Genomic DNA, 19634 nt, shown 5'->3' with positions numbered 1-19634 from the left:
GTATTGTCACTGTTGTCAGTGGTCCCGCAGTAATCGTCACTGTCGGATGATAAAGCGTGGCAGTGAATTTGCTGAGGATTAAGGCTACATATTGGTAACAAGCAGTACATAGCCTGACTGCATCGTGGAACATAATCGGGCGTTGACTATAGTACATAGGTAACGTCAATTGAAGTACAGCGTGGGGCATGAGTATGAATTCAAAGGAAGGTAAGAAGAGATTTAGCCAGTAAAACTCCGAGTGAAAAAGTTCGACATGATCGGTCTTCGAAAAAAAGAAAGGATTCAATTCTGAGCGTCCAAGTGTTCCCTGCACAGCGGACAAGTCTGGTTCCTCGCCAGCCATGGAATCAGACATCTCTTGTGGAACCTTGCAGAAACAATATAAGCTGGCAGCCACTACAGGAAGAAGAATAACATACGCATGGCGACACTTTGCTCCCAACACGCCATGGTCCCCACTTTTGAACTGTGACAAGCAGATAGTGCATTTCTGAACGTTCACACCCAGCAGCGACAACTTCAGCCTCACACGTCCATCACTTGTCACCCTTCGCCTCTCTAGTTCTACCAGTCCAACAAGGCAGTCATCTAAACTGTCAGGATTGCGATGTAATGTGACAGGACCGATGAAATCGGAGATGAGGAGGAGGGCCTGCGCATGTGGGTGACTTCAAGTACGGGCCCGAGAACTGTGCATCCCGAATACTCACGTCATAATTTGAACCGTCATCGTGGGGGTGATGATCTCCCAAGCCGCCAACGAGGCCAGTTATGTATTCGGATGCAGGGGGTGTGACCGTGTACGAAGATGGCAACGTGGTTGATGTTGGCGTAAGTGGCCCGCGAGGACTGGAGCTGCCCACAGTAACACTGTCACTGTCAACATCGTCCTCGAGGTAGTCGATAGGGAGGAGCGGCGGAGTACGCGCAGGTGGAGTACGATCAGGTATCATGGGTGTGATGTCCGGGAGAGGAGGAGTGCGATTTGGCAACGGGGGTGTACGGGTGGGGAGGAGAGGTGTATGAGTGGCGCTGGTGGGGCTAGCTTGATCCAAGCTATCGTCGTCCAAATTGATCAACAGGCCCTCGGGCACATGCAGGTTTTTAGCAATAGCCCTGGGGTGGTGTAAGACCGTAATAGTGGTAGAAGCCTTCGAATCCGGTGTACGGCCCACAAGCCATGTAAGAGACGGTGATGTTAATGGGGGGGTCTGGGGTAGAGGACGGCCTGCGTAGTGACGCCGAGGTGATGCAGGGGCAGGGCTATACGGAGGGGTATGTGACTCTGACTCTGGGGGCGGGGTAGGCGGTCCCGAGGGAAAGATCGCACTATACGCAGGTGCATTTCGCATCTCCAACTCCCGCGACAAGGACCGTCCACGATGAATGAGGATCTCCTCGCGGCGGGCTGGAGTCCGACGACGCGAGACTCGCTCTGTTGCAGACCTGGTAGGCAACGAGTTATTGGACACTGGGATGGGTGTAGCGGGCGTCGCATTATAGTCAATGTAAGTGACTTCTGAAGCCGACGTCGGAGAAGCTCTGGCATGCGTGCGGGTAGCCCTCGGAAGCTCAGGTTGAGTAACAGCACGAGGCGTCGAATGTGAACGAACATGGTCATGCTGAGCTTGATGAGTGCCTAAGTCCATCTGCGAGAAGGAGGTAAGTGCCCTTCCCACTGAAGGTTGGGTTAAGGATAGGGATGATAGGGTTGGCGAGTCCCTCAACGTTATCCCACGGGTAGGGGGGCGAGATCTACCCAATTCCTCGCAAACGCCAAGATCCTGTTGAGAGAAGGATGGAAGTGTCCTTCCTACCGTGGCCAACGACAAGCTCGAAGAGCTAAAGAGGGACGCGGAAGACGAAGAAATTGGGGATACTGGGGCGCTCGATGCGCACGTGTGATCGCTACGAAGGCTGGAACTCGTACGCCTCCGAACATGTCGGTTTACGAATGGAGGAGAAGCTGGACGTTGAGGACGATCTTCAGCCGGAAGTACAGTTCGAATGCTAGGGCGGTATGGGTGTCGACTTGTATTTGAGCTGCGGGAATCTTGTGTGAAGACATCGGGATAAGGCCAAGTCTCTGCAAAGCCTGAGCTTGATGCAGGAACCGGGCTCGGAGGGCTATGGTGAGCAGGAGAGTCTTCCAAAGAGGAATGTGAGGAGTCGGTGCGATCCAAGACTTCCCAGTCCTCTAAGGGTTCAGCACCTGCGCGCTCTTTCTGCTTCCGATGAAAGAGCTTTCGAGAAAAGTGGTGATCCCCGTGACTATGAAGTGCGGAAGGCGAAGATAGATTGAGGAGTGAAGGTGTGCTCTTGAAGAATGGACTGGGGTTGCGCAACAATGAGATGACAGATGATGAGGGCTGTGGTGACTGAGATCTATGAAATATCCTCGATGGAGAAAGGGGAATGCTAGCTAGAGGCAGCTTGTGTTTAGGCGTAACTGGGGAGGATACATCAGATGCTGCCTGCACGCTGCGGTCGTCAGAATACGGATCTTGATCCTCAGGAATCCTGAGTGACAATCGAGAGTTCGCGAAACGAGACTGAGAAGTAGGGCTTCGTTTTGGAGCCTGACTAAACAATCGGGCCCGCTGCGCCACGACTGGAACATGTGATTCCACCGACCGCTGATGGTGCCTCGTCACCCTTTCCTCGAGAGGAACTCCACGTTGTCGATCCATTTCCCATCTCTGAGGTGGATCTACGTCCACGAGTTCTATGCTTGACTCATCGTCATCAAGTAGTGCCTTCTGCTGTGCTGGCACCGGGAAGGTGCAAGACCCTGATGAAAGATTCGGCGCATGCGCAAGCGTGGGACTCGGCGTTGGCAAGGGCATCATCAAAGGCGATAATGCAGGTGTAGGTATTGACATTGATAGAGGAGTCACTGGGACTGCGGATAACAGTGGATCTGTGTGCATAATGACGTTATCATGCGTAGCTGAGGGCTGTGTAGAGCCCGAAGAGGAGGTGCGATTTGAGACAGGAAAGTGTTCCGGGTGCATATGAACCCCAGCCACGAATGTAGATGAAGCAAGCGCAGATGAAGCAAGACTGGACAAGGTAGGACTAGTCGCTACCTCGTAAGTTGGAGGCGGTGGATAATCCGAAGTATCTAGCCGATCAGTCAAGACATTCAGTTCTGTCACCTCAAGACATTTGATTTAATCTCACCGCCATCTTCTCGCACTCTTGCTTGTCTGCGACGGGCGCTGGCGCCACTGCGGGTATCTCTAAAAGAGTAGCCAAGGTTAAAGCGGATTTCTTCGCGTTGGCGTTCGTCTCTGTCTACTTTCTTGGGCTGTTTCGCTTTACCACGGAACTTACCAGTCGTAGCTTGTCGACTGGGCTGAGCGGTGTCCAGAGCCTGATACGGGTCGACCTGAGCGGGCTCTGTAGCCCGTTTGCTTGAGGTCATTGTGAAGCACTGAGGGAGGATAGAACAGCCTGAGATGGCAGACAAGGGCGAAGATGGGCAACACGCCTTCACCTGCAGGCGACTTGACTCGCTCTGGTATAATAAGTGTTTATATTTCTTTGGCGGTTTACCAAAGAGGCATAGCGCCCTATCCTTGCGGCACTCGTGCCATGATCCTTACGCGGAACAGGGACGAACACGAGCCATTCATATCGCCTGCTGAGAATACGATAGAATGCCCCCCAGAATGTGCAACGTTGCAGAGAACGTTTCAGCACTAATACTACTAGTGTGACGCACCATATTTAGTAGCTGACATAAGCATCACACCTGGCATTTGCCGACGGGCAATTTATGACATAAGCATCACGACGCACGTGACCCCCAACGCGTCTCTGAGGGTTGTAGATCCTGCAACTTTGTACACCATGCCAGGGCGCGTGTCTTCTGTCGAGGAGATCCTCACCGCCAGTATCCCCAAGATATTTGACCAAGTTCAGAATTCCACTGCAAATCACCAGAAGAATATCGTTGCACTCCACAAACTCCACCTAGATGCTGCCAGTTTCACCGAACCCATACATGATGGCAGAAGCATCAAGCTCACCGGTGAGCGTGTGTTCGAGGAGAAATTCAAAGATATACTATGCAGGTCTGCCGCTGTCAAGAAAGGAACGTCGCAGGGTGACCGGATAGTTAAGTTTGTTGGAGCGTATACAAAGTACATCAATGAGAGAGGTACGATGCCCGCTCATTTCACTGTACTAAATCTCATCTTATCATAGCCGCCGAGGTAAAGAAGGAGGATGATGACGATGACGATGACACCACGGCATCCCGATTTGTTGAGAAAGTGCTTGCCTTCCTCCTAATGGGCTTTGAAGCCAAGGACAAGGTTGCACGCTACCGCTGCGTCCACTTTTTGGCGGAGATGGTCGCGCACTTAGGTGAAATCAGGTACACAACTCTTTTTGTACAATAACCCGGGCTGATTAGGCGCAGCGAAAAGTTATACACAGAGCTCCGCACAGCTCTCTTCGAGCGTGTGCACGACAAAGAAACATTTGTTCGAGTTCAGGCTGTCATTGCACTCTCGAAGCTATGTGGCTCAGAAGATCCATCTGACGTGGAAGATGGAGAGCCCACTGCTCTTCAGGTCTTGCTTGAGACTCTTAGTTGTGATCCTGCCGCGTTGGTTCATTCGTCATAAATCGTCTGACAGTGTGCTCACCACTTATCTTATAGAGACGTCCGTAGAGCGGCATTGCTTAACATTCCCCTATCTGAAGCGACCCTGGAAGCTGTCCTTGCTCGAACCCGCGATACTGACACGATCATGCGCAAGCTTGTTTATTCCGCTATCCTTGTCCAACATTGCTTCGTTTCTAATAGCTCGGAAATGGGGCTCGTTCATCCTCGTGTTCTTACCATTTCCCAGAGAGAGATCATCATCCGCAATGGTTTAGGTGACCGAGAGCCCGCTGTTCGCCAGGCTGCAGCTTTATTACTCAGCAAATGGGTGGACGTTGCTCGTGGAGACGTCAAGAATGAAGAAAACAAGACCGCTAAAGATGATGTTCTCGCACTTCTGAGCCTCTTTGATCTCACGGAGAGCACGGTTGCAGAGGATGCACTGCTAAGTGTTTTGGACAGACGCCATGATATCTCCGACCACCTCGAGTTTAAGGGTATGTTCTATCATAGACTCTCTGGAGGAGCTAATTGGTACATTCACAGATGACTACTGGGCTAACCTGACCCCAGAGCGAGCTTTTTTCGTTCGCGTTTTCGTTGACCATTGCATTGCCATCAAAGACGCGGAAAAAACTAGATGCTTCTCTCCCGGTTGTCACTGCCCTTGCCTACCACATCCAAGCTGCCTACAATGCATACCAAGAAGACTTGGAGGTTGCCGAGCAAGAAAGAGTCATTCGTGGTGAACCAACTGAGGAAGAAGAAGAGGCTCGCATTGACAAGGAGTTTGTCATAGGCGAGATGCTCAAGGTTGCTGTGAATCTAGACTACGCTGATGAGATTGGGCGCCGAAAAATGTTCCAACTCGTGAGAGACATGATCTCTCAGGAAGCACTGCCCGAATCGCTTGTCGCCAGATGTTTGGACGTGTTGCGAATACTTTCCCCGAATGAGAGGGATCTCATCCGGGTGGTCGTAGAAGTAGTCCACGAGCTTAGAGATGTTGGTGACGAAGAAGAAGCTCTAGTAAGACGGTCACGTCTTTGTTCATACCTCATTACCATGATAACCTTTTTTCTGCTAGAAGGAGCCTGCAGACGACGGAGAGACCAATTGTGGTGAAACCCCCACGCTAAGTCGTACGGCACCCAAAGGACCAAAGCCATCAGAAGACATGTCTCCCGAAGAACGAATCCGAATGGACGCAATTGATTTGCGTTGTCTGTCGCTTTGCATAGGCATGCTCGAGCGTGTCAACGGAGTACGTCATAGCCCATATTCAGTTTCCTAATCACTCACTGTTGCTCAGACATTCGAGGAAAATTCGACACTCGAAGGCATCCTTGGCGAGCTAATCATTCCCGCCGTCAAGCGTAAGGAGTTGGCACTTCGCGAAAAGGGTCTCATTTGTTTAGGTCTTTGCTGTCTTATTGCGCGAGTATGCTCACGTTAACCATCAATGTGGTTCAAAGACTAATGAATCTCATAGCGCATGGCTCTTAACTCTTTCCAGCTTTTTTTGGGTCAAATCCAGACCGCCCCAGAGGTTCTGAAGATCCGTGTGCTGCAGATCGTCTTCGACATTCTCATGGTGCACGAACATGACTTCTTGAGCAAAGAGGGTGGTGCAGTGGGTAACAACAGCTTCAGCCTTACTGCTATGCTCACGCTTGTACAGAGCGAGCGCATCGTCGAATTCTTCTTGCACGTCCTGGCAAATGAGGAATCGGACAAGGTGCAAGCCTTACTATGTATCGGCCTTGCAAAGCTCGTCCTGGCCGGAATGATATGCGATGATCAGGTCAGTGATGGTGAATTTTCGCATAATGTCGGGATGTAACGCCTTTTCAGGTATTGAAAAGCCTAGTTGCTGCATATCTTGCACCAGACACAATTGACAATCAAGAAGTTCGCCAATGTCTTTCCTATTTCTTTCCTGTGTTCTGCTACTCCTCCGCAGTCAACCAGCGGCGGATGCAACGTCTGTTTATTCAATTATTCGAGACACTTGCCCCAGAAACCCGAAAAGTTGACGAAAACCAGGACATGGTCAGTCCTGCTCAAATAGCAGCCATGCTTGTGGACTGGACCGATCCGCAGAAAGCCATGTGAGACAACGGCATTTGTCTTTCAGAGTGTTGATTAACAAGATGCAGTGAGGTGCAAGATCAGCCAACGGACGAGACAATTCATATCGATCTGGCAAGTGATATCGCAAGAGCACTGTTCGACGACAGAATGATAAGTATGTCAATAACTTTCTAAATCGAACTATACCCAACGTTGAAATTACAGAGGAGGACAAGAAAGTTTTGTATCAGGTCCTTGGGCGGCTGTACTTACCGGATAAGGTTGATGACGATAAAATCCGCACACTCAAATTACTACTTCACAACCTCAATTCTGTGAGTCCGAATCTGAGATTTCGTGACAATTAAAAAATCATCCGCATATAGCGTCGACCGATCCGTGACACAGCAGCTAAGAATGCGCTTGCGAAATTCGATGCCGCGATCTCAAAAAGATATTCCGAGCAGCTAGAGAGCTTCAACGAGGAAGACTACAGGCAACTGGAATACCTGAAAGACTTGTTCGAGTTTCTCGATGACATCGTTCCCTTGGACGACGGCGAGGAGATTGACATACCTCGCACTCGTGCTCGGAAGAGGTGTGATTTCTATTAAGCTACCGTTTATGCGTATTTGAAACTGATTGAGCGGTGTAGGCGCTCTGAAAGTATTGTTACGGACAGCACGGATAGCATCATACCAGATGAAAGTGTCGCTTCTGCTGCTTCATCATCACACCCCAAGGGCAAGGGCAGAGGGAAACAAACCAAGTAAGTAGTTATTCGTTCATTTTTAATTTCGAGTCGACCGATTGTTATTGAGGCGGAGACGTGTTTCTGGTTCCGACGACTCGGATGATGACATATCGGACGATCATGTTACCCCGGCAGCCACACGAACCCTACCGAAGCGAGCAGCGTGCGTCACCATGACATATACTCCCCGCGTAATACGGTCTTAACTTTTGCTTTCAGATCGGTAAAGAAACCTCAGGTAGTGCATGTAATAGAGGATGACGATGACGAGGAAGAGGAGGAGGAATCTACGCCCCCTCCTGTCTCTCATCACAGGCGAGGGTCCAAGCCGTAAGTCACTTGTATCAGCGGGACAACACATGCTCATTTAGTTGTATGCAGTGCAAGCAAAGCAAAGAGTGACATTCAGGTTGCGTCTGCAGGGAATAATACCCTCGATTCCATCATGGATAGCGAAGAAGACGAAGACGAGGAAGACGAAGTGGCTAATGATATACTGGCTTCGGAGTAAAATTGCCACCATATATGAGAGTACAGTATCTATTGTGATTTCTATTTGCATCTACCCCGTACTATTGTACTTCTACCAGGACAGCTGGGAACTTGAGATTGGATGATAGCATATGAATAAGGGTCTTTTAATTACGAGTCTAGTTCCGGCCGTCTGAGCCTTGGCAATCTGAGCCCACAAGTTTAGGATCATTCATGGGAAGAGACATAATCAATGGTGTGCTGCCGCGTTTACAGCTTTGGAATATTGATAGGGCGTACGTAAATATTGGCACCGCTATCAAATAAGACAGTGTTATCCGGGACATACAGCACGCAGCCGTTGATCAGCGACCTGTAACTTTGAGCACCAGCTTCCAGTGAGTCACGACATATATAGACCAACGTATACATGCAGGGCTCGCAGAACGATGTTATGATACAGTGAATTGTGCACGACCCACAAGGCAATATGTACGTACGCCCCATGCATGTAGCACGCTGGGACTCTGGTTCGTGACAACTTGTGCGGTGAGGAATTAATAGTAAGTCTTGGTACTTCTTGTTTCATCATGATGCATGCATGTGATGGTCCAAGCGCTGGAAAGCGCCCATTGTATATTTCCCTTCAAGTTCTTATCTTATCTTATTGTTAAAGGTACCAGTTGACTTGATCAGACATGGCGTTCGCCTGCCCTGGACCAGCAGCTCGCGTCGAGTGCCTGGAAGAACTTGCCTTTACATGTAAAGATTAATTTGTTGATGAGGCCAGCATGTAGGTAGATCCATTGAGGAAGCGCTAGTGCTGCTCCGGGATAATACCACAGCTTTAGCAACAGCATGTGCAAATACCAGAGACTGACGGCAAGCCCTTCGCCAAACCACCGACTCTGACCAGTATGACCAGTACTACAGCAACTTCGAGCCTCGCGCAACGTAGTCAGGCAACCACAGCGCACACAACATCTGTCGAGTTCTTTTTGATCTACGGGTTCAGGCGTAGCATTGGTGGATTAAAGGCCTCCATCTTTCATGGCCAGACAGGGTAAGCAAAAACGCACGATTAATATAATCGATGATGACTGATGATAGTACAACTTGGTGATTAGTTGAAAGAGTACATGAAAAACAACAAAAAGCACTGCATTCGTTCGAGTGAGTCCCCTTCCGATCTTAAACGTACAATCCTGGACCTTCTCAGTAGCTTCTCTGCTGCCCCTTTGCATCCGTAAGGGGGACATACTGCCCACAGGTCAGTAACAGATTAGATCAGTTAAAAAAACGCCTACCATGACCCCCATCAAATTCTTCTTTGTGACGTTACCCTTCTCGTCCTTGTCGACTTGCACGATCTGTTGAGCAAATGTCCCAACTGGTATGAACATCCGTCCAGGGCCCTTGAGTTGATCTACCAGCTGCTGTGGGATTGTCGGCGCAGCGGCACCGACATGAATTGCATCGTATGGGGCAAGGTCGCTATATCCTTGACGGCCATCGCCAGTGACCATGACGATCTCGCCCTTGTCGAGAGCGGGCCCTAGTCCATCTTTGCGAAGATTATCCCTTGACCAATCAACCAATTCGGGGATGTGATCAATGCCTACGACAATACCGCCCGGGACGAGGTGGTGGAGTACGGCACAAAGGTAGCCGGACCCACTGCCGACATCGAGGACGCGCTTGCCTGGGCCAAGATAGTCGAGAAGGTGCTCGATTGCATGCGCGTGCTGCGGAAAGGTACGTCAGCACCAATGGACCCGAAATGTCAAGGAAGAAGAAAAGACTTGCCATGTGTGGTGCAGATATGGTTGCGCCGTGCCCGATAGGTCTGTGCAACTCAACTTAGTGAGGCTCAGGGAGGAGAGGCAGTGCGCACTGAGGCGAGTCTTCATACGCCTCCGATTTGCGCATGACATAGTTGGCACGGTCAACTTTCGTCATGGCCTGCAACCATTGTTGTTCAGGTTCGACAAAGGATCTGGTAATTCCAAACGCAAGGCGATTAAACTGACCTCCTTCACTCTGTCTGTTGTGATAATTCGTGCTGTGTGCATGTTTGCGATGAGGTCTGCATTGGTGCGACCAGAACAGCGCCAAGCCATTATGCTATACAGCAGGAGCCCGATGAATGCTGTGGTGTATCCGAGAAGTCGGACCACGATGATTGAACAAGGAAGCTAGGTTTGAGCTTAGCAGCTTGAGCGCGTCATTGTCAAACTGCCAAGAAAGGAAGGCGATACTGAAGACGCACGTGGCGCCACAAGTGACGCTGCCGAGTAGCAGCCAAGCAATTTGGCCACGCCAGCACGGTGCGTTTTCAAGGCTCGCCATTGTCCCACTCTTATCCTCCGCAGTAACTATATAGACTGCATCGTTCTTGTTCCTTCCAAACATCTCTTGGTTCGCCCTTTCATGGCCGACACCCCCATCTTGCCGCTTTTGTCTACTGTCTTCCAGGTATGTATTGGGAAAGAACGCCTGTCAACGGCTGTTCGTGGTGTGAAAATTGACTGGATTTACTTTTATGTAGTCAATTCTCGAGGTATTCCTGCTATGTCTCGCAGGCTACATACTCGCATGGCGCCGTATCATTGACAAGCCCACTCAACGCGTTCGTTTTTGCACCTCATTTTGGTCTCCAGGCCGACGTTAACTTGCTTATCGGAAACACAGGTAATAAACCACATCAACATATCCCTATTCACGCCTGCACTGCTATTCTCCAAAGTCGCGTTCTTCTTAAGCCCAGGTGTGCCTCATATTTTGCACATTCATACAGATCTCGGAGCAGCATGATGCTAATTAGTATCCCATAGCAAAACTCAAGGAGCTATGGATTATTCCAATCTTCTTTGCAGTCGTCACAGCTTTCTCTGCGCTTGTTGCGGCGCTCCTTTCTAGAATTTTTGGCCTGAAAAAATCCCAACGGTATGTTCCTTTATTCATCCACGGGCCAACAACCCATATCTCTTTCCAGCAACTTCGCTATGGCTGCTTCAATGTTCATGAATTCGAACTCGCTACCGATCGCACTCATGCAGAGCCTCGTGCTCAGCGTGCATGGCCTCAAATGGACAAAAGACGACAACAAGAACGCGATGCTAGGTCGTGCACTCACGTATCTGGTACTGTATAGCACTCTCGGAATGATGGTACGTTGCGTCAATTCTGCGCCTTTGGCTTTGGCTCTTGCAATGAATTGGATCGTCCGAGTTGGATTATTGGGTCTTCGAGATAGTTTAATTTTGAAGCCAGCGTTCGTGCTTTTTTGTGGGCTTGGCTAGTTGTCGGCCCTCCACTTCAGCTCCTGAGCCATTTCTTTGAACTCGTTGTTTGTCCTCTGGTTGATGACATTGTTTACTCATGTCCCTTACAGCTTCGCTGGAGCTACGGTGTGCGTTTGCTCTCATCTGCAGACATCCCGTCCACACCGACCTCTTCTCATTCGCCCCCTCATGTGGCTGGGCCATACGATGCCGAAGGAGCCCAATACGTTGATCATGATGCATTCCTAACAGATGAAGAGACGCTTAGCGAGCGCCATGGTTCGCCCAGGTTGCAGCCCACGAGCCCGTCACACCACTGGCAGACTCAGGTCCAACCCACGAGCCCCTCTCATCACTGGCAAACTCAAGTGCATCCTTCAGACGACGACCAAAATACGGCGTGTGAGATTCCTACGTTCATTCCGGAGCCCGCGGGCCATATCTATGGGCAACTGCAACCGCACCCCTCGCCAACGCACCTTCACCTCTCGCCAGCTCGCGCGCTCGACCAGTCATCGCATTCACGCTCACCGCACCCACCAAGGGACACAGCTATATATCACTCCTTCCCAAATTCACCTTCGCGAGAACAGGCGCCTTTGATTCCAGACAGTGCCACGCCCACAGACTCGGAGGACGAGGCAGAAGATGAGGCAGAAGTTGCAAGTCCGACTTTGCGACACCATCGACACCATAAGAAACCGTACACTATTCTTCGACACGCCTGGAAGAACACCAAAAATGCATGCCACCATGTCAATGCGTTCATGACAATGCCTCTATGGGCCTCCCTCCTTAGTCTCATCGTCGCATGTATTCCGCCGCTTCAATCTGCGCTTGAACGCATGGAACCTGTTAAAGGCGCGCTTGGTGCTGCAGGCAACTGCAGTATACCACTGACGCTCGTGGTACTTGGAGCATACTTCTACTCTGAACCTCCTGAGGATGACATGCAAGATGGAGACCTGACGGACTACGAGACAGACGAGGCGAGGCGGGACCTCGGGCACAACAAGTCTCGCACCTCACTGCTTAGTGCCTTCCAGGAGATGCTAGCACTAAAACCTGCATCACAGCCGCAGCCCCAAACGCGTGGGGAAAGCAAGACGGTGTTCGTGGCTGTCCTTGCGAGGATGGTGGTCGTCCCAGCTGTGATGCTTCCTGTGATGGCGATTTTTGCGAAGCTGGATATTCATGACATCTTCGCGGAGTAAGTGCTTCGTATCATTTCATGGATGGCTGCTGACGTGCGGACTTTCGATAGCCCCGTGTTTGTGGTGTCAAATGTACTCTTAATAGCAAGCCCACCAGCTCTGACGCTCGCGCAGGTGCGTTGTGTTACTCCTTGCTAGTCTCTCATGACCACACTAATGCTCTTGTGCTGAACAGATAACGCAAGCAGCCTCGAACGACTCATTTGAGAGGCTAATATCGCGGACGATTTTCTGGTCGTATTGTGTCGTCACCCCACCAAGCACGATTTTGGTCGTCGTTCTGGGATTGTTGATCGCGAAGCTGTGATTTGGATGGCCGGTACGCTTTGCTGTACCTATCATGACTCTTTGCCGGGTTTTAGGTTAATTTATATATCTTTTGTATCTTTCTTTGCTGGAGGACCTGGGTGCTCTTCGGTGTATTTGTTGTGGTGGTGTTGACACTGCGGACGAGTTTGTATAGTGCATACTACTATGTACCGAGGTATTAACAATGTGTTATTTGTTATGCGTTATAGACTTGGTGGGATTTACAATTAACTATGTAGCGGTCTTCTGAGGTGTTCTGGTATCATCCGTTGTATGATATATCAATTGCAATGAGCGTGCCAAATTGCCAATCAGTGATTGAGTTTCACTGCAAATTTGTTCCGAATATACTCCATGATGGCTTGATGATCAATCGTCGATCCCCGTCCTCAGGAAAGTGTTCACTATGCTGGTGATTGCAATCTCGATGAACGTTGAACATTGAGAAGTGAAGTGACGGCAGACTCATCTCGCGCCTACGTTGATACGAGAATCAGCTGTACCCCGGGCCATTTACGGCCAATGATATTCAAAATATCATTTGCACAACGACGTACTACTTTTGTGACCTTTACATCGATCATCGTGATCGTATAAGGTCAGGTGTGGGGAGCGGCGTGTTGCAATCATGCGAGTGTTGGGAGTAGGTGAGCACGAGGTGCCGTTAATAACGCAGGTCGGTGAGGGAGCCAGTCCAGTCCAGGAGAGGATGTACGGAGATAGCAGGAGGTCGTGATTGAGAGAGACCTGGGCTCGATGTTCTTAGGGTGGGCACTCAAAGTTACGCCCTGAGGGTGTTAAGTTGGACTTTCAGTGGGCGAGGATGTATGGGGAGATGGTGCAGCCAGGTGGAGGCATTCAATTAACGGCTCGCCATCATGATCTGCGTCTACGTCAAATATACGCTCTAGATTCAGACACTGCCCCAGGAAGTAGACTATACTCCGTGTTAGCTGGAAATGGACAAAGCTCACCGAGTCTGAGGGGATCAGTGTCAGAAGACTGGAGCTATCAGCAAAACTCGCTGGAGTGGTTCAAACCCGGAAAGACTGCCGTTCCGGAAGGTAGTAGTAGGCTTCACAAGTTAGTTCAACTTAGTTGTGCCATTAGCCAGAATCCCTGTGCTGCCGGGTCTGCTCTAGCTGGCTGTGACAGAGTTTATTTTTCGTGCCTTGTTGAAGTAGAGATTAGAGGATGCCGTCACCGCTTCAAGAGTTCTGAAACCTGTGATCTAGAGCTGTGAATTCTATGGGAAGAATGAGTATCTCACACACGACTTTCCCTTCTTAACTTTCTTTAACAGAAATCTCGTCCTTGCCACATTTACATCACTCTAGGTCCGTTCTAGGCTCAAGTGGACCCCAAGTGGACCCGCAAAGTACAACTTTCGTTAGGAGTCCGAGGCCCAGCCCGTCATGGTTGGATTCTATGAACTCCAACTTATCATCCTCGTTTCCTTGTGTCTCATTTTCCTCTTCCTTGAGCGCCATGTCTCACGACGGAAAGAGAAGGAGAAAGACTTGCACACCGCCGAGCGCTTGGAGAACGGGGAACCGACGGCATCACACAACTCACTAGCCACACTAACAAGACAGTATCTCATCGTCTATGCAGTTGTGATGGGTATGTATCATCCTTTGCTCATGGGAATCGCGTGGTTATGAACTTATGCAGGTGCTGATTGGCTCCAGGGGCCATATGTGTACTCATTGTACCGAGAACAGTATGGTCTCTCGGAAAGGATGGTTGCAGTCCTTTTTGTCACTGGTTTCATGTCCGCGGGGCTCATTGCACCGCTGGTTGGAGTGTGGGCGGATCAACAGTACGTCGTATGCCCTTTTGCCGCTAAGAAGACGTTTGAACTTTTGATCCTGTAGCGGACGCAGAAAGCTCTGTCTTGCATTCTGCCTAACGTACACATTTACCTGCTGTTGCATAACCATCCCGTACTTACCCATTCTTCTCCTTGGACGTGTATGCGGAGGTATCTCCACATCAATACTCTACTCTGCGTTCGAGTCCTGGCTGGTGAGCTCCGCTGGGGCGTTAGCCCTCCCCCCAGCAGATCTTTCCACAATATTTGGGCGCGCCACGCTCGTGAACGGATTTGTTGCAACGGGCGCGGGTGTTGCGAGCAATCAGCTAGTCACATTGACAAACTCGTTCACGTCCCCTTTTATCGCCAGTGGGGCTCTATTGTTGTTTGCCTACCTGGTTATTCGCGCAAGTTGGGGGGAGAACTTTGGCAGCAGTGGAACAGCACCCGGCAAGGATATATTTCAGTTGAGAAGGATGGCGCAGGCATGGCGCATCGTCAGAGATGGTGAGTCCGGCTTACTTCCTATTTTTATCATGTGCAGGTCGTGAATGTGATTTTAGATCCTATGCTACTCGCCATTGGTCTAACCCAGACTTGTTTTGAGGGCTCTATGTACCTATTTGTCTTTCTCTGGGTACCATCCCTTCAGGAGGCTTCGCCAACGTTTCCCACTGTTGCACTACCGCTGGGCTACATCTTCTCTTCATTCATGATATCTATGATGCTCGGATCCCTCCTCTACAGTGTTGTCACCACTCAATCTGGCGGTCTCACTGTCCATGCAAAGCTCAGTAGCTTGGTCTGCGCATTTGCTGCCCTCGCATTGGCAACAAGCATAAGAAGCGAGAGTGAGCGCGTCAGGTTCTGGGCGTTCTGCGCATTTGAAGCGTGCGTGGGGATGTATTATCCTGTGCAGGGGATGTTGAGGGGAACTCTAATTTCAAACGAGCATAGAGCGACGGTAAGTCGCCTCTCCTTATAAAGAGATAGTGCTGACTCAAATGATGTAGCTGAGTTCGCTGTTTCGTGTTCCTCTAAACGTATTTGTTGTCGTCTCCCTGATGACCGGGGTGTCGAGTGCTAGGAGCGCTGTGTTAAGCGCAAGCTCCCTGATGCTTGCGTTCTCTGCCCTTACAACCGCGTTTGTAGTCGTTGCGAGGGCAGATGAACATGTTTCCCCCGAGGCAAGCTTAAGACCAGAATGAGACGTATGGTTAGTGATTGTCCACTTGATCTGCGGGTCGCTGACTGATCCAAGTTTCCAGCGTCTGGTAGACCTGTAGACAGTCACCCGTTTTAACTCTCAGACGCATTAACATGGTAAAACCGTTCTTAGTCTTGGAACGGACGAAATGGACTCTGGATAGTAGATTATCAGTAAAAGTAGTTACCTCATACCCAGGGTTGTGAAGTCTTTATTCAATCTCCGATTCATGGACCGCTGTGAGTCAGCTGATCGGCAACACAAAATTATACCTCCTCTTCGTCTCCTTTTTCACTTGCTGTTCCGTCTTTTCCCTTCCTCTTTTGTTTTTCCTCCTTTCCTACTTCATATTTGCTTTGTCTAACGCCGCAGAAATGGACGTGGACATGAAAAATAAGGACGAGATCGACGACAAGCGCGACAGGGAGAGAGACCGTGAGTTCGACCGCGACAAGGACCGTGAAAGAGACAGAGAGCGCGACAGAGAACGTGACAGGGATCGCGATAGGAGGGACCGCGACAGCCACCGTGATCGTGACAGGAGGGACACAGGTGCGTAACATTTATTTGTCGGGTACACAAAAACTCAATATTCTCCACATGTCGCTAGGTCGCGGCGGTAGGAGTCGGACTGACCACTGGGAACCAGACGACAGAAGGAATGGAGATGTGAGTCGCTTGTCACTGCTCATATTTCCAATTCTGACGTAGGCTTTCTGTAGCGCCGGAAGCGCTCACGCAGTAGAACACGTTCCCGGTCACCGAGGCGTCGTTCAACTTCGCCTCGTGACCGCAGGCATGCACGCCGTTCGCGCTCTCGCAGTCGCACTCGGACGCCCTCGCGTTCCCGCAGCCGTGACCGCGGTGACCGTAAGCCCGCTGATCCATTCCCTCGCTCCCTTGGCGGGCCCATGAACGCAACTCACGAAGAAGCCGTCGAATTTGCCAAGATCAGCAAGAGAGAAAACCGAGTCTATGTCGGCAATCTCAGTTACGACGTCAAGTACCGTGACCTAATGGAATTCATGAGGGGAGGTGGGTTGGGGAATTTAGATTTTTCTTTGATTGGGGAGAGAGGCGGGGTGTGGCCACTTTGTAAACCCGTTCTGCTGAGGCTCAGAAGGCAGCTGGTGCTGGCGAGTGTGAGCTGATGAGGGAGAGTGGTGTGGTGCCCTGGCCGGTTTTTTCCTTGGCTTTTCGATTGATGGATGGTTGGAATGAGAGGATATTGATGGGAGTTTTCTTTTGGGGATTGATAGCTGGTGAGGTTCTATTCGCCGAAGTACTCGTCACGCCGACGGGAGTGTCCAAGGGCTGCGGGTAAGTTCACTGTAGAATATTTCACAACCCTTACTGACCTATTGCTCCAGCATAGTCGAATTTGCTTCGCCTGAGGATGCGCAGCGCGCCATCCGCGAGCTCTCCGAAGTGGCCATGCTCGGTCGCCCTGTATTTATTCGCGAGGTACGACTCCCTTGTCTGGTTGGTGCTATACCCACGCTGCAAAACAGGACCGGGAGAACGAATCGCGCTTCGGCGCTACGCCTGTGCCAGGCAAGATTGGAATGGCAATGGCAGGGCAAGGGCTGCATGCGGCGCCACCCCCACGTCCGCCCCATCATAACTATTTTGGAACTCACAACAACCCCGGCAATCAGTTGTATGTTGGAAATGTAGGCGCACTCTTTTGTTGTCCTTTATGCGTGCTTATAATACCTTTAGTTACCATATCAAGCTGGTTGGCAGGACCTCAAGGATTTGTTCCGTTCGGCTGGTAATATCATTCGCGCTGATATTAACATTGGTGCGGATGGACGTCCCAAGGGCTCGGGAACCGTGGTCTTTGAAACTGCAGCTGATGCTAAGCAAGCCATCGGTATGTAGATATAGATCACTGCAGACATTAACTAATCTGTCACGCAGGTATGTACCACGGCTTTGACTGGTATGGTCGGACGCTTGAGGTTCGGGAGGTAAGTCTCGCGCGTGACTCCCTTTCCGATGCAATGTTGATGATTTGTTAGGACCGCTATGCTGGTCTTTCTGGCCCAGGCTCATTTCGTGGCAGCCCTTTCCGGGGTGGTGGCGGTGGAGGTGGTGGGTATGGCGGCCGTGGTCTACGTGGTGGTTTCAGAGGTAGCTTCCGTGGCGGCGGCTACCGTGGCGGGTTCGCACCCTCTGGTCCAGCTCGCGATTTCTCGAATCAAGATTTGTACGCAGACTACTCAGGTCCTGACCAACCTGCTGCTCACAGTGGCCTGAGAATGGATGGCTACAGTAGCGGCTACGGGAGCAGCGGGTATGGTGTAACGGGCGGTGCCGGTGGTGGTGGTGGTGGCGGCGGAGGCGGATACGACGCCGAGCCTAGCCAGCAAATCATGGTTCGCAATGTGAGTAGCTTTGACGGTTCTATACGCACAAGATTATTTATATACGTATCAGCTCCCTTGGTCTACCGCAAATGAAGATCTTGTCGAGTTGTTCGAGACTACTGGGCAAGTTGAGCTCGCTGAAATCCTTTTCGATGGCGCTAGATCCAAGGGATGCGGTGTTGTTCAGTTTGCCCAGGTTCCAGAGGCGGAGACAGCTATTGGTGAGTTTGTTTGTTTGTCTTGATTTGCACATGTTAACACATCCTTGCAGCAAAATTCCAGCAGTACATGTATGGTGGACGCCCTCTCGACGTCCGGTTCAACGATCGATGGCATACATTTACACCTACTGCCGCAAAGGGCGGTCAGGTGATTCCCATGCAGGCGGAGTGATCTATTTGTACCCTTGCCATCTTCTTTCTGTTCCGCCGACATTTGAACTCTGACCGCGTTCAGGTCGATAAAAATATTGTGAATTGTCGTTGAACGTTTGTCTCTTCCAAGATTGATTTTTGTCTTAACTAATCATAAAGTTGAATGTGCGTAACCTTGCAATGAATCAATGTTTAACAAGACTTGTTGGGCTTGAATAATTTTACTGCCTACCGCATGAGAATGTACAGGATTAAACTCGGACATCGACAGGAAGCAGTTGTTGATGTACTGAAGTTCAGAAGACGACAAGTGCGTCTGGCGAAGGCCTTTAGATACCTGCAAGACAATTGTCAGCGCAAAAGTCCACGGTGACAAGTAAAATGATGTCCACGGATGTACATTGAACAATCTGATCATCTCCGTTTAATCCACCAGTCTGGTCCGTATTTGCCTCTAGTATACCTTATCTTCTGTGAGTAACATCTTCCGTGGCAGGAAACCGGACACCTGAAGTCCTTTACTTACCGGAGAACGGGTTATTGAGAGGTCTGAGAGACACCCCGAGAGATCTATTGTATGGTCCTGCTGAGTTGGGAGCCATACTGAAGCTATTGCAACTCAATCATCGCCAAAGCTGGAGCTCTATTGTGGCACTGCAAAAGAAGTGATCATTCCTTCATGGTTTCGCATCTCATCAGTACTTTGATTCTTGAAATTCTGCGCGAGTCCTCAGCCAATATCAGTACACCAAACTATCTTTCATGACTAGCTTGATAGAGACCCGCCCAAAACCTTGATGACTTCAAGCTGTAAATTAAAAATCAGCTCAGACGGCCTTGAAACAGGGGAAAACCTACACGGTTTGTATCGGGATGAGGCACATATATTCTGTTTCTATCAACCCATACGCAGATCATCGGGTTATTCAAAATGGACTTCATGTCCGAGATGATCCCGACATAAGGCAGGGATGTTGTTACCAACTCTCCCTCCAAGTCTATGGTAGATGGCTCTCTCACCACCCGTCCTAGACCCTGCCGGTGCTCGACAGCTAATGGGCTGAAGTCCATCATATGTATTCTATACTCCATGGGGTCATCGTCTGTCGGTTTGACCGTAGGGACGGCTTGCAAGACTC

General features: G+C 50.2%; 6 protein-coding genes across 6 annotated transcripts; 4 read left to right on the top strand and 2 right to left on the bottom strand.

The window, feature by feature from the left end:
* Positions 1-41: 41 nt before the first annotated feature.
* Positions 42-3691, bottom strand: DEU56DRAFT_805498 (uncharacterized protein). Its single transcript, XM_041353290.1, has 4 exons — positions 3187-3691; positions 714-3127; positions 423-655; positions 42-370 (listed from the first exon to the last, which is right to left on the bottom strand). The coding sequence occupies exons 1-4, from the start codon at positions 3428-3430 to the stop codon at positions 286-288; spliced, it is 2976 nt and encodes a 991-aa protein (XP_041208294.1). The 5' UTR covers positions 3431-3691; the 3' UTR covers positions 42-285.
* Positions 3692-3813: 122 nt separating this feature from the next.
* Positions 3814-8156, top strand: DEU56DRAFT_805496 (nuclear condensing complex subunit). The gene is made up of 18 exons (XM_041353289.1): positions 3814-4168; positions 4216-4387; positions 4433-4621; positions 4676-5118; positions 5168-5220; positions 5246-5650; positions 5709-5885; positions 5934-6062; positions 6114-6254; positions 6303-6425; positions 6476-6732; positions 6781-6869; positions 6920-7029; positions 7081-7292; positions 7350-7463; positions 7516-7611; positions 7668-7778; positions 7830-8156. Exons 1-18 carry the CDS (start codon positions 3859-3861, stop codon positions 7957-7959), a joined length of 3261 nt encoding a protein of 1086 aa, XP_041208293.1. The 5' UTR covers positions 3814-3858; the 3' UTR covers positions 7960-8156.
* An 838-nt stretch (positions 8157-8994) lies between these two features.
* On the bottom strand, positions 8995-10166 carry DEU56DRAFT_805492 (protein-L-isoaspartate O-methyltransferase). The gene is made up of 5 exons (XM_041353288.1): positions 9950-10166; positions 9814-9881; positions 9726-9765; positions 9227-9664; positions 8995-9179 (listed from the first exon to the last, which is right to left on the bottom strand). Exons 1-5 carry the CDS (start codon positions 10037-10039, stop codon positions 9135-9137), a joined length of 681 nt encoding a protein of 226 aa, XP_041208292.1. The 5' UTR covers positions 10040-10166; the 3' UTR covers positions 8995-9134.
* Positions 10167-10349: 183 nt separating this feature from the next.
* DEU56DRAFT_756274 (membrane transport protein-domain-containing protein) lies at positions 10350-12724 on the top strand (the record flags this gene model as incomplete). The annotated part of the gene is made up of 8 exons (XM_041349998.1): positions 10350-10394; positions 10468-10548; positions 10611-10686; positions 10754-10865; positions 10915-11089; positions 11314-12413; positions 12468-12531; positions 12593-12724. The coding sequence occupies 8 exons, from the start codon at positions 10350-10352 to the stop codon at positions 12722-12724; spliced, it is 1785 nt and encodes a 594-aa protein (XP_041208291.1).
* Positions 12725-14141: 1417 nt separating this feature from the next.
* On the top strand, positions 14142-15750 carry DEU56DRAFT_912931 (uncharacterized protein; the record flags this gene model as incomplete). Its single annotated transcript, XM_041357463.1, has 5 exons — positions 14142-14349; positions 14401-14548; positions 14604-15049; positions 15106-15506; positions 15556-15750. 5 exons carry the CDS (start codon positions 14142-14144, stop codon positions 15748-15750), a joined length of 1398 nt encoding a protein of 465 aa, XP_041208290.1.
* Positions 15751-16123: 373 nt separating this feature from the next.
* On the top strand, positions 16124-18514 carry DEU56DRAFT_737055 (RNA-binding domain-containing protein; the record flags this gene model as incomplete). Its single annotated transcript, XM_041348563.1, has 11 exons — positions 16124-16301; positions 16360-16418; positions 16472-16784; positions 17009-17069; positions 17120-17213; positions 17261-17422; positions 17472-17625; positions 17673-17722; positions 17774-18139; positions 18192-18342; positions 18393-18514. The coding sequence occupies 11 exons, from the start codon at positions 16124-16126 to the stop codon at positions 18512-18514; spliced, it is 1710 nt and encodes a 569-aa protein (XP_041208289.1).
* Positions 18515-19634: the final 1120 nt, after the last annotated feature.

This window comes from Suillus clintonianus (genome assembly GCF_016758775.1).
Source record: "Suillus clintonianus strain FC179 chromosome Unknown DEU56scaffold_37, whole genome shotgun sequence".
NCBI lineage: Eukaryota > Fungi > Basidiomycota > Agaricomycetes > Boletales > Suillaceae > Suillus > Suillus clintonianus.
Note: the sequence above shows the minus strand (reverse complement) of the source record. Positions and strands in the feature narration are given on the sequence as shown.